The sequence below is a fragment of the Podarcis gaigeae genome (assembly GCF_964106915.1).
Source record: "Podarcis gaigeae genome assembly, chromosome: 14".
Classification (NCBI taxonomy): Eukaryota; Metazoa; Chordata; class Lepidosauria; order Squamata; family Lacertidae; genus Podarcis; species Podarcis gaigeae.
Window position 1 is genome coordinate 47,139,282 of NC_139690.1, and position 13,255 is coordinate 47,152,536.

Below are 13,255 nucleotides of genomic sequence, written 5' to 3' on the forward strand. Positions count from 1 at the left end.
TGGCTCCATTCAAGGAGGAAAGTTCTATCCACACCTCTCCCTATGATGCTAGCTTTTCATGTACGAATCCCTGCAAGAAGAAAGGTAGTACATCATGGAGGAACGTTCTCGTCACACCTCTTCTTGCGGTGCTAGCTTTTCGCTTGCAAGGGAGAGGTGCTGTGGTTGATTCCCCGTCTGTGGACTGAAGGGACAGCCATTTGTGCTGTGGCCTCGGGACAAGGAAAGGCAACAACCACATTTTAAGCGGTACGTCCCACTGACGACAAGAGGAGAGGGGGTGCAGAATCCACCTCACCGGCAAAATATTTAGCTGGGAGAAGCGTTCCAGAAGGAGAGGCTTCTGCCTGCCCTCTAGCTGTTCCCACACTAGATTCAGTTTGTCTGATGACACCCGTGTATTTACCTTGGCAGAAGCTGCAGGGCAACCCAAGTCGGTTCAGAAAGTAAAAGCTGCTTCTTAAAGAAAAAGGGACCCAAAAACACACAGCAGAAAAAAACGAAGGAATCTCCAGCTTCAGTTTCTGATTAGGTCTAGCTTCATGAGGCAACAGGGGAAAGGGGCCTCGGATTTTAGGAGTGGGAAAGACAAGTGGGAAGACGAGTTTAGGGTTTCGCTAGGGTCTTGAAAATAACTCAAGGGGCACAACACAACTTAGGGATGGGCAAATTTGTCCAATTCCATTTCTCTCTGTTTCTCATATTTGCTATCGAAAATTCTCTTCTCCACATGTCCATTTATTTTTTAAAAGTGCTCGTGGACTCAGTCAGCATTTAGTGTGAATTTCTCCTGACAGTTTCACTTAATATTAACACTTTTGCAGAGCAATTTTCCTCTGCTCTTGTTGTTTAGTTGTTTAGTCGTGTCCGACTCTTCGTGACCCCCTGGACCAGAGCACGCCAGGCACTCCTGTCTTCCACTGCCTCCTGCATTTTGGTCAAACTCATGTTAGTAGCTTCGAGAAAACTGTCCCACCATCTCGTCCTCTGTCATCCCCTTCTCATTGGGCCCTCCATCTTTCCCAGCATCAGGGTCTTTTCCAAGGAGACTTCTCTTCTCACGAGGTGGCCAAAGTATTGGAGCCTCAGCTTCAGGATCTGTCCTTCTAATTTAACACATATTTGTATGCTAATTTCACTATAACATGCCTTTTGCACACACACTTTACTTGAGTACAGTACATGCATTTTTGTGTGCTGCACTGCAAAATCAGAGGAAATTTTTTTTAGGAAGAATGTGCTTGGGTCCAAACGTCATTTTGCAGAGGGCTAAATAATCCAGTTCACCTTCAAATGCAAACTGAATCTGATCTCTCCCTCACCCTGAACACTGCTGGGTGTTCCAAGGCCGGTCCTACCATTAGGCGGATTATAGCAAGTTGCATATTTGGCCATACCATCCGAGGGTGGCACACTGAAAATCAGCTCATTCATTTTCTGCTTCAGGTACCAAAATGTCCTGCGCTATGTCTGTGAGCTCTGATTATTTTTAGATGGTTATCATTACAGAAGATGCTGAAAATATGCAGGCAGGTTAGTGAGTGCCAGTTTAATCTTTCTTCAGCTTACATAGCCTGCTGGCTGCAGGGATAACCAGAAGTTGTCAGACTCCAACTTCTGTCAGGTGTAGCCAGCAAGGCTAGAGATTATTGGGAGCTGGAATCCAACAACATACTGAGGGTGCCACTTTTCTTGCCAAGCAGAAAGGGCGCCCAGTAAGCACTAGCATGGCTATGGGACAGAGGTGTGAGGGCCCTGACAGGATCCTAGGACTCGGCTATAGAGTTGCAAATAAAACATTTTAAGTGTGTTGCAAAGTGCATTATACAAATGTGACACTAGAGGGCGACAGTGAGCTATGGCGAATTCAATGTATTTTTCAAAACTTTTTTTTTAAAAAAAGCATTTTGACAGCATTTTTTCTGTGAATGTAGATTCCACTCTAGAGCTCTCCTCCCTCTTCCCCAGAGCCCAGTTAGTGATTGCTCAACTTTGGAAAGGAGGTGGGGAGGGCTCTAGGACATAGGTGTCAACTTTTCCCTTTTCTTGTGAGGAATCCTATTCGGAATAAGGGAATTTCCCTTTTAAAAAGGGAAAAGTTGACAGCTATTCTCTAGGATCCTGCTGCACCCCTCATGCTGCCTTTCCAAAGCCTGCCACGGCGCAGGAGCCAAACTTTGGCTTAGCTCAGGGCACCAACATCCACCCCTACATCGCTGCCTCCAATTGTGACCATCATGAGCATGACCATCATGGCTGTTAGCCATCGACAGCCCTCTTGGAATCCATGGCCGACCTAGGCCCATCAATTTAAATGGGTCTACTCTGAGTAAAGATTCATCGAAGGCAACCCATGTCCTTTTTGTGTCCCTATTTCCAAAGGAGCAACATTGCCCAAACCTGAGCCGAGATTACCATCCCAGGCCTGTTTGGAGCCAGCTGGTGATGTGAAGTTAGCCCTTGTCCCAACACAACACACTCATGACATCAGCCGACCTCCCCACCCAGCTGCCTCCACTTAAACGGGACTATTAAAAGCTTGATGTCATTCTAAGGAAGAGTAGCCAACAACATAAATCTGCAGCAGGAGCCAGGTGCATTTCTGCTTTGCTTCATTTTACAAGCTTCATTTCATTAAATAGGGTGTAGTTCTTGTTCGCAGGGTATCTGCCACAAAGGTAATGTGGAGCGGCATCTCTTTGGGCTATTGGCGTAGATCAGCAGTCCCACACACCTTTGTTCTCTTTGAGTGCCCGGGTGACATCTAAAAACCTATGAAACACTGATTATTCTGGGCAGGGGCAGAGCTGGCTGCTTCGGCTCCCGGACCAGCGGGGACAGGGCGAGCTGCCCGCAGGGTGCTGCAGCGATCCATGCACAGGGGTGGCGCACTGGGGCGCCGCGGAGATATACCAAGGGGGTGGCGCAGCAAGCTGCCCGCGAAGTCTGCCTGGCGGGCACAAGTCCCACACTGCCATTTTGGGCAGCGCAGGGGCCTGAGCATAGCTGTCAACTTTCAAATTTGAAAATAAGGGATCAGCAGCCTCACCTGTCCTGTGGACAGTCTACGGGATATCTAACAATCCGGGACAGCAGCAGGAAGCAGCGGGAAATGGCGCTGGAATAAGGGAATGTCCCGCAAAAAAAGGGAAGGTTGACAGCTATGACTCCCAGGAGAGACGTGTGGCTCGGACGCACTGCAGGCCAGGCCTCGCAGTAAGTGCCGACCCCCACGGTGTGCCATTTTGTCACACACACCCCTGATTCTGGGGCCTTTTCTATGGCAATCTGTGTGTGCGGCACTATTTCTAAATGGCTTTACATCCAAAAAAGGGCTCCTTCTTCATGAAATCTCCTGGGTTCAGCCAAAAGCTGTCTATCAGGTATGGAGAATTTGTAGGTCTCCCCCGTGTCCAATTGTGAGCCCATTTTGGAAGCTTTAGTATGGGGTCAAGTCACACATGCATATCGTATTTGAGCAGATGGAGTCATTTCCAGCCAGAGCTGTTTATGGCATGTCCATCCTCCTTTGTTTGCACAAAGCTTTTGGGGAGCTGAGACAATGTCCACTACTCACTGAGCATTCTTTCTGATTTGTTTGCAGGGAGGTAATAATAACAATAAAAAAATATTACTTGTGCCCTGCCAATCATACTTTGTTGCCCCAGCCACTCTGGGCAGCTTCCAACAAAATACAGTGGTACCTCGAGTTAAGAACTTAATTCATTCCAGAGGTCTGTTCTTAACCTGAAACTGTTTTTAACCTGAAGCACCACTTTAGCTAATGGGGCCTCCCACTGCCGCCACGCCGTTCTCATTCTGAAGCAAAGTTCTTAACCCAAGGTACTATTTCTGGGTTAGCGGAGTCTGTAACCTGAAGCGTCTGTAACCCGAGGTACCACTGTATAACAGAGCACAGCAAAACATTGGACATTGAAAACATCCTGATACAGAGCTGCCTTCAGATGTCTGCGGAAAGTCATATCTGATGGGAGGATGTTCCACAGAGTGGGTGCCACTACCAAGAAGGCCCTCTGCCTGGTTCCCTGTAATTTCACTTCTCTCAACAAGGCCCTCAGAACTGGACCTCAGTGTCCGGGCTGAATGATGTTGCCTCAAACATTGCCTTTTGCTATTAAAAGAGCAGGTGGAGAGCACTGAGTTCAGGACATAAACCGCTATATCTGCTCTTTTGAGATCCGGAAGAGCACTTCCGCAGGGTAACAGCACAAGTGTGGGCCTTTTTGGTGGTGGCTCCCTGCTTGTGCAATGCTCTCTCCAGGGAGGCTCACCTGGCACCATCATTATATATCTTTAGGCGCCAGGCAAAAGCTCTCCTCCATAACCAGTCTTTAATTATCTGTGGTCTTTCAGAAGTGGATGAGAATGTTTTTAATGAATGTGAGTGACAAGGTTGCTTTGGGGTGGTTTCTTGGTTGGTTGTTAAGTCTTGGACAAGATAAAGCGAGCAACAAATTTACTAAGAAATAATAAGTATTATTTCCATGAGCCCCATAGGCCACCAAATTAAGGCCTACAAAATGGCACTGGCGTTCAACAGAGAGGCTCAAATAGCTAAATTATGCATGTTCTCCTTTCCGTTTCTTTCCCCTTGTGCCCTGAAACTAAAGTCCTTGCAAAAAACAACAGCCACCCAAAGCCCCAACAATTATTTCTGCTTTTTTTCCATTTACGGAATGGGCAGCCTAGGTTTCTTGTCCTTGCACATGGGAACATAAGACGACGGTTGGCACTCCGAGGTACGCCCATGGGCAGGACATTTTTAATCCCCTTTGATGGATCGGGCCGCAGGAGGTGAGCCTTTGCTGTCAAGAAGCAGTCACTCCCAGAACCTGTATGTGGCAGGGCCATTACTCTGCCTGAATTAAAACTGTAGCAACAATGACCAACTAGCTGTCAGAGATAGCAATCGCAATGAAGGTGCCTCTCAGCACTGGGGTTGTCAGAACCTCCAGGTCTGACCCTGTGTCTCCATGTTTGTCTGGTCCTCTCCAGGTAGTCTGGGAGGGCCTGAATTTCCAACTTAACAGAAACTGGCTGCAAATTATTGTCCAGACTCTGGGTGGATCTGCACCCTCTCCTCTCCCCATTAACCTCCATCTCCAGGTCTCAGTGCTGTGAGGGAGCACAGAGGGGGAATCCAAATGTCTACCCTATGTCATCACCAGGGGCTGTTCCCCAGGACATCATCAGGACCCTCCAACAGGTCTCACATTTGTATCCTGAAATCTGGGATGCTCCAGGTTTGGCAACTCCATTTAGCATAAGGTTACCAGATTTTTTCCAATGAATCCAGGAACATTTTTCAACTTCAATGGATTTTGTATGGGGACTGTCCCCAGGAAACAGGGATGTCTGGTAACCTTAATTTTAGCACCTTTGCAAGCATCGCTGGTGCCATTTTGATTTCTCCTGCTCTGGTGTCCTGGGGCACAGTTTGTGCTAACGGAATAGGGGCAGGGCCATAGCTGTTGTTGTTGTTTAGTTGTTTAGTTGTGTCCGACTCTTTGTGATGCCATGGACCAGAGCACGCCAGGCACTCTTGTCTTCCACTGCCTCCCACAGTTTGGTCAAACTCATGTTAGTAGCTTCGAGAACACTGTCCAACCATCTCGTCCTCTGTCGTCCCCTTCTCCCTGTGCCCTCCATCTTTCCCAACATCAGGGTCTTTTCCAGGGAGTCTTCTCTTCTCATTAGGTGGCCAAAGTATTGGGGCCTCAGCTTCAGGATCTGTCCTTCCAGTGAGCACTCAGGGCTGATTTCCTTCAGAATGGATAAGTTTAATCTTCTTGCAGTCCATGGGACTCTCAAGAGTCTCCTCCAGCACCATAATTCCAAAGCAACCGGCGATCAGCCTTCTTTATGGTCCAGCTCTCACTTTCATACATCACTACTGGGGAAACCATAGCTTTAACTATATGGACCTTTGTTGGCAAAGGGCCATAGCTAGGGGGTGGCAAGGTGGGCCCCTCGCCGGGGTGCAGGCAGGAGGGGAGGCGCAAAACCATCTAAAAATATGTCTATAAATCAAAATATTGATTATTGCTGCAGACCACCCAGTGGTGCAGGGGCGATCCTACCCTGCGTGCGTGGGGAGTGCTTGCTCCCAGGCTGCAACATCATCTCCCTGGGAATGGGAAATGGCTTTATTTAAATATTTGTCTTCACTGGCATTGCAAGGAATTTGAGGGTCCAGAGCTTGGTTGCAGGAAGGCTTGTTTGTATGTGTGTCACCAACAGCAAAGCTTGTCACCTAACAGTGGACCGAAAGTAGTTCTGGACTCAAATGCTGTGGAGTAATCAGGAAGCAGGACTGGCTGACAGCTCCTGTTCCTCTGTCACACTGTGTAATTAGACAAGTGTTTTTTTTCATTTTCCCTGCCAAGGAGAGCAAACATTCAGCTTCCTGGGCATATTATACAAATAGACCTTCTTTGCATTGTTGATGTTGAACTTGTGACTCGCAGGAGGGACAAAGCAGAACATTAAAGGACCACCCGATATTTGAGCAAGCATCTTATTCAACTCCCCTCTCTGGCACCAGCAGTTTTTGAAGTCGCTCTTGAGGGTTAGAAACTTGAGGTGCTTCCAGACCATTACTGCTTTGCGGGAGGGATTCAAGTGCATACTGGAAGTTTAGGTTTGTGCCATTAAAGTGAATTAAAGCATTCTGTTGCCCTGGCACTGTAAAAAAAACTGGACTTTTTTTTTGGGGGGGGGATGATGAGGAAATGCACTGAAAAGTGTGTAGGGGGCGGGATCATTAATGGAAGGTATATAACTGCCACATATGCAAGGTATGAATTGTTATGTACTGAAGTTCTCACCCTGGGCCAGCAGGGGGATACTGTAGATAGTTTTCACTCAGGTCCACATATGCAAATAAGGAATTGAAAGTGACGTTCAGTGATTGGATAGTTACAGAAAGTTGTTACTGTTGCGTTGTAGTGGAGCTCTATATAAGCAGGCTGGCTGAACCCTTCAGTTCACTTCTGTTCTGGCCTGTGAATAAACAAGAGCTGTTGAAGAATCGCTGTGTTGTCTGATATGTTCACCTGCCTGCTCACCTTTTGCTAACTTTTGTTTTCTGCACCCTGGGCACAGCTATGGAGATCAAGTGCTGCACTTCAAGGTACTGAGAGAAAAGAAAGGGAAGTACCATCTCTGGGACGAGAAGTTCGACTCCATCAACGAACTGGTGGATTTCTACAGAACTACCACCATCGCCAAGAAAGCGCAGATCTTCCTCAGGGATCATGCGGAAATGCAGGAGGTATGGGGCAGCGGAAACTCTCCAAATTGGGGGAGCGGGCATAAAAATGGCAAGGGCATTTCAATGGAAGCAAGCATAAAATAATGCACTTTGGAGCAAAACCTCCCTATCTTCACATATGCATGAGCAGGGTCTGAACTGGTGGTGGCTCTCCAGGAAAGAGATATTGACCTGGTGAGCATGTCAACTCGTAGAAAGGCAAGTAACACGATAGGGGTCATTAGAAAAGGGATTGATAACGAAACTGCCAATATCGTAATGCCGTTGTACAAATTTATGGCATAACCACACTTGGAATATGGTGTACTGTTCATTGAGTCGTAGAGTTGGAAAGGAACCAAGGGTCATCTAGTCCAAGCCCTGCAATGCAGGAATCTTTGTAAAGACCGCAGAGAGAATAATTGGGTGCACTCTTCCCACCTTGGATCAAATCTATGCTTCCAGGTGCCATAAGAAAGCTGCAGAGATAGCGCAGGATAGTGTGCACCCCAGAAATGATCTCTTTCAGTTTCTGCCTTCTGGAAGAAGGTACAGGGTTGTAAAGACTAGGACTAGCCGCCTGAGAAACAGTTTTTATCCAAATGCGATTTTGGTTTTAAACGCAGGGAGGAAAATCTTCTCCATCTCACCACATCATGTAAACAACACACCTGGCTTGACAGGTGGGCAAGACTAGCTTGTTTGTATCAGCCAGGTATTTCTTCTCAGCTGTCCTCTCCTTCTCTATTTCATGCAGCCCAAAAAGCCAAAATTCGCCCAGGCTCAGTTCAACTTCACGGCCAAAAGCCCATCCCAGCTGAGCTTCTGTCGAGGGGACGTCCTTGAGATCCTGGACTGCTCTGATCCCAACTGGTGGAAAGGGAGGATTGGCATGAAGACGGGCCTATTCCCCAGGAACTATGTCTTCCCACTGCGCATGTGACCCGCTTCGCCTGCGTTCTCATTGGAGGCTTCTTCTGAAGCAGCCAATCAAAATCTCCCTGAACGGAAGTCCTGTGGAACATCTATGGAATGACCGCCCCACTTGTAACCTTTTTTAGGAGTGGACCAAAAAGTGGACCTCCCATGTGACAAGTGGTGGTCTAAAGGAGTGGCCTTCAACATTTTCTCGCCCACAACCAGGGATGTGGCAGAAACTTGATTTTGTTTGCATTCGAATGAGAAACCACCTGATTTGCACTTCTTGAACCAATCTGCAAACCGAAACACAGCTATCCTTGGAAATTCATGCCTCTTCCCATTTTGTGACTCAGTTGTTCAACCAACATATATTAAAGGCGGAAAATGTGCTCTTCATTGGTTTTTCTAAGATAAAGAGACAGAAGAACCACAGGGAAAATGCAGAATGACAATGCCATGTGGATGCCCCGTAATAAGTGAGTGAGTGAAGGGTGGCAATCCCACACTAAACACTGCACTCTTCCCATCAGTCTGGTGCCAGTTAAATCATCACAGTTTCCCCTGAAGAATCCTGGGAATTGTAGTTTTACTGACATCTGTTCTATAGCCTCGCCCTTAAACAGAACTAGAGTTCCCAACATTCCCTGGGAATGAAGAAATGACTGTGAAACCAATATCAAGTTCCATTATTGTATGGGAGCATCCATGGCAATTCCCTCTCATTTCTTTTGCATTGTGTTTCTTCTTTGTCTGTCCCAGGTTGTTGGATGATTCAAACAAGTTGGGTTTGTGTTAGCAAAACCCACTGGGGACGTTGGTAGGCCGGGAATAATGAACCCCTGAATCTAATCCAATGGATTGACCCAGAATTTGGGGACCCTGTTTCTGTCTGAGGATGGCGTTCCCTTGTGTGGGATCTTCCAGGGACCATACTTCAGTCCTGGATGGGTTCAGAAGCAAACATGGAGAAATCAATGGATGCAAAATTTACCTTTGTACAGTCGGGTTCATTCCAGCCATGCAAAACCCAGAGGTTTTCCACGCTCTCCTCTCCATCCTGAATAGCAAAAGGCATTATCACAGTTCAAGAATGCATGCAAACCAGTCAAAAATCACTCAAGAACATGCCCTGGGAGGGGGAACAGCTTAGGGAGGGTCTCAAAAGGCAGGCAGAGGGGCCAGAGGGTCACATTTACCATCTCCAAGTCTGAGCTTCCTCACCTCTGGCTTAGCTGGTCAAAGAGTTGACCTTTCACACATGGGCAGTTTCCAATGTGGGAACAGATGACTGGGTGGGGAATCCCCCTGAGCAAATTTCAGTTCCCTCTTTTCATTTGTTTGAAAACACATCCCCCCCCCCCCGAGCTTGTTTCATAAGCATCTTGTGACTAGCCATGCCTTATCTCAGAATGGTGTCCCCCCCCCATCCTGCTCTCTTGGGTCACCAACAGCCAAGGGCAACAGGAAGGAGGAATCTGATACACTTTGCAGCCAGGCAAACATTCTCCCACCTGCCTCCTTGACCCTCCCTCTATTTATAGACTCTTCACAAAGCCGGGTGTTTGCAGAGAACTCACCGAGCTTTCTGCAAGGCACTGCATCTCAGTTTCTAGGGAGCATACGAGATAGAGTGCAAAGGTCCAGCTTTCTCGGTATAGTCCACTCCGGCAGAAACCTCGCAGGGAAGGAATTCAGCCCGAGGGCCACATTCCCTTCTGGACAACCTTCCAGGGGCCACATGTGGGTGGGGCCAGAGGCAAAAGTGGGCGGAGCAGGGAATGCACACCTTCCAACTTTTTCCAATGCAAAACAGGGATGTCTTCCAGGATGCAATCTCAGGTGACGTGACCTGTGCCTTGCTCTCACCCCCCCCCCAAAAAAAGCAATTTTGGGGGAGGGGGGAGAGCACAGTGCATGAGTGAGTGGGATCATGATATCCAAAATGGCCACTGAGATCTTGCAAGAAAAAAACGGGATGTCTTGTTTTGTCCAGGACACTTGGAAGGAGGTGTAGCTGAGGTAGGGGAATATTACCTACAGTGGCCTGGGGTACTATATTCGGACCCAGGTTCAGCTCAGGTTTGGGCAATTGCATCGACAGAGACTGCCTAGTCAAATCAGGACAGCTAGAGGAAAAGCAGAGACCAGCTCCTTTTGTGGTGATTGGCATGTGCCCGCATTGTATACATCAGAAGGGGAACACTAGGTGAGAGGACCACCAGTGACTCAAGAGTGTGGAGAGATTTTTTGAACCGACGGCAACCCACAACCTCATTATACAAACTGGTTTTCGCTAGGCAATGATTCTGTGCGTGTGAGTGTACAACCCCGAGTTGGGTTTCGCATGTTAGCTACGGGTGTGCTAATCATTTTGTATTCCTTTATGTGGTTTAATAAAGTAATTCAGGCAGTCAAGCAGGTGCTTCAGACAAATTTGGAGGCAAAAAGATGGATGCACAGCTCATTCCATGCCTGAGCAATGACTTGTCCCAACTGAGGAGCAAAAGGCAGAGTGTCAGCAGCTTCACTGGGCCAGAGCTAGACCTCATTGGTGCCCTGTATCACATGATACATAGGGTGCAATGCGGCCATTGGTGCCATGGTCCCGGAGCAGAACTCCTCAAAAGCAGAGTCCTCTAGCAATTGCAACTCTGTAGGAATAATGGAGATGACAGAAGGTTGAATGCAGGTGAGCTTTGCAGAAGCACGCTGGCAAGCATGCTCCAAGCAAGCTGCCGGCTAGCTCTGCCGAGGCTCCTTTTATTAGCAGAAGTCAACAATTGGAAACAGTAGGAAACCAGCCTGAACTCAACGTATTTCCATCTAAGCACATTTCCAGCGTTAGCAAATACACGTGTCAGCAGGTGTTTCCCTCAGATGTTTTCCCCGATACTTGATTATGTCTGCGTCCCTGGTCACGCTCCAGCCAAGTGATATGTCTAACAAATTGTAAGAGGACAAAAGGTGAGGGGGAAAACCCTGTTTTCTAGCCAAGAAGGCAAAAGGTCAGGAAAAGCAGGCGTAACGCTCCTTGACATACTGTTGCATGTCTGGTGCAAGGTTTGCCTTCGCAAAGTGGAGCGTTACCTCTGCACAACTCCAACTCCATGTTCTGCCCCATCCTGCATGGGTCTTCAGACTCTGGGGTCCTGCTCCCCAGAGCCCCAAGGGGACAACTCTGCCACCAGACTCTGGTGGCTGGTCCACAAACCCTTGGGTGATCGAGAGAGCCCTGAGAGATCCCTATGGCTGAAAACCCCAGTACAGTGGTACCTCAGGTTACATACACTTCAGGTTACATACGCTTCAGGTTACACACTCCACTAACCCAGAAATAGTGCTTCAGGTTAAGAACTTTGCTTCAGGATAAGAACAGAAATCGGGCTCCGGCGGCGTGGCAGCAGCAGGAGGCCCAACTAGCTAAAGTGGTGCTTCAGGTTGAGAACAGTTTCAGGTTAAGAACGGACCTCTGAAACAAATTAAATACTTAACCTGAGGTACCACTGTACCTTCAAAAAAGGCAATGGTTGCAGAATAAAACACTGATTCTTTAACCGTCTGTGTGGCAGCACTGAGGAGATGAGCCCTTGAGTCAGTGACTACCTAGCTGTGATTTAAAATTCTGCCAACAGCTCTAGGACCTTGCTGAGATAACTTGGATGTTTGACCACCGCAGTGGTCCTAAACCGACACCTTGATATCTCTCTCCAAGGTGCTGACCCTTGCCTTGTCTTTACTTGGGCCAGCACCCTTCCTTTGTGATGCCGCAGGAGAAACCACACGATGCAAGGAGCCAATAGGATGTCTTCTGGGCTAGAAGCTGCAACACCACCCTGTGGCCATCTGCAGTGAAGGTGCTGCAGCAGTTTCCTCTGTTTGCCAGTGGACCAATGTCAAAAGAGAGTTGTGGTGAGTCTTCAGCTCAATTGCTCCGGAGGTAGCAAAACAAGATGGGGGTGTTCCTGTGCCGCTCTCATGCCTAGCCGAAACAGCTACCATGCCCAACTACAAGTGCACCGTGGAACATGTAAAATGGCCAAGCTGAACTGAGTTCAGTATTTATGGGCTGTTTACAAATCAGGGCCTTTTTCTGCAAACGAAATCTGCCACTTTATTTTTAATTTTATTCTAAGAAAGATTCTAGTCCCCTTGGTTGCAAAAAAATAAAAAAAATAAATCTGCATATGCTAGCCCAAAGGTCCAGTGTCATCTCCAGTGGAGTACCTTATAAAATCCCAAAGTTTCCCACCCTGGATTAGTGCACAAAAGGAGCTGCCTTCTACTGAGTCAGACCATTTGCTCATCTTAGCTCAGTACTGTACACACTGGCTGGCAGCAGCTCTCCAAGGTTTCAGATGGGGGTGCATTCCCAGCCCTACCTGGTGATTGAACCTGAGATCTTCTGCATGCAAATCAGCCGCTCTACTCTACTGAGCAACAACTCTTCCTCTGGGTAGCTTAGGACGGCCCCATCTTTAGCTGAAATATAATATTTAAATAAAGCAATCCACTGGTATCAGAGAATACCTCCCATCTTCTACGTACACACCAGTTCTCTCTTCCCCTCCCCACCCACCCCAAACTCCTTCCCGTCTTCTTTGAGGAACTTTCCAGAAGACATCCCTTAAGCAAAATAAGCATAGAAAAAGACATTGACACAGATCAGGAGAAGGGCGTTTGCACAGCAGATCCGAGCCCAGAAGTGGGATTCTGTCTTGTCCCCAGGGGGCTTCCTTGGGGGGGTTCCAGCCTTCATGACGCAGGGGGTGCAGGCCTTTCCGTTGCCAAAGCAACTCCATGGGAGGCTTTCCGGGAGATCTGGGAGAAAGAGAGAGAGCAAAGGGTTTATTCATGGAAAACAAAAACAAAAAAGGATTACACAAAGTCCTAAAACAGGGATGGAGAACTAGAGCAGCAACAGCTGGTGCCCATGGAAACTGGTGGGGTGGAAGACAGGAAGCCCAAGAGTAAGGGCAGCCAAAACCAATGACCGTCAAAGCCAACTAATTCCAGTTTTGTCCCCATCCTCCTCCTCTTCTTCCTCTCTGAGTTCGTCATGGG

The 13,255-nt window shown here is 47.9% G+C and overlaps 3 protein-coding genes across 5 annotated transcripts in view; 2 read left to right on the plus strand and 1 right to left on the minus strand.

Moving 5' to 3' along the window:
• GRAP (GRB2 related adaptor protein) overlaps positions 1-10,609 on the plus strand; it is a 37,748-nt gene extending 27,139 nt beyond the window's left edge. For all 3 annotated transcript variants that reach the window (XM_083711857.1, XM_083711859.1, XM_083711858.1), the window contains exons 4-5: positions 7,126-7,294; positions 8,031-10,609. In XM_083711857.1, the coding sequence (XP_083567983.1) occupies positions 7,126-7,294; positions 8,031-8,216 (355 nt within the window). In that variant the 3' untranslated portion in view covers positions 8,217-10,609. The remainder of the gene's footprint in view (positions 1-7,125; positions 7,295-8,030) is intronic.
• Positions 1-13,255, plus strand: part of SHMT1 (serine hydroxymethyltransferase 1) — a 343,621-nt gene that overhangs the window by 160,229 nt on the left and 170,137 nt on the right. The window lies entirely within an intron of this gene.
• The window catches only part of SLC5A10 (solute carrier family 5 member 10), a 101,081-nt gene continuing 100,154 nt past the window's right edge, over positions 12,329-13,255 (minus strand). Inside the window, exon 15 of the mRNA XM_083711923.1 lies at positions 12,329-13,012. Within this exon, the coding sequence (XP_083568049.1) occupies positions 12,819-13,012 (194 nt within the window). The 3' untranslated portion in view covers positions 12,329-12,818. The remainder of the gene's footprint in view (positions 13,013-13,255) is intronic.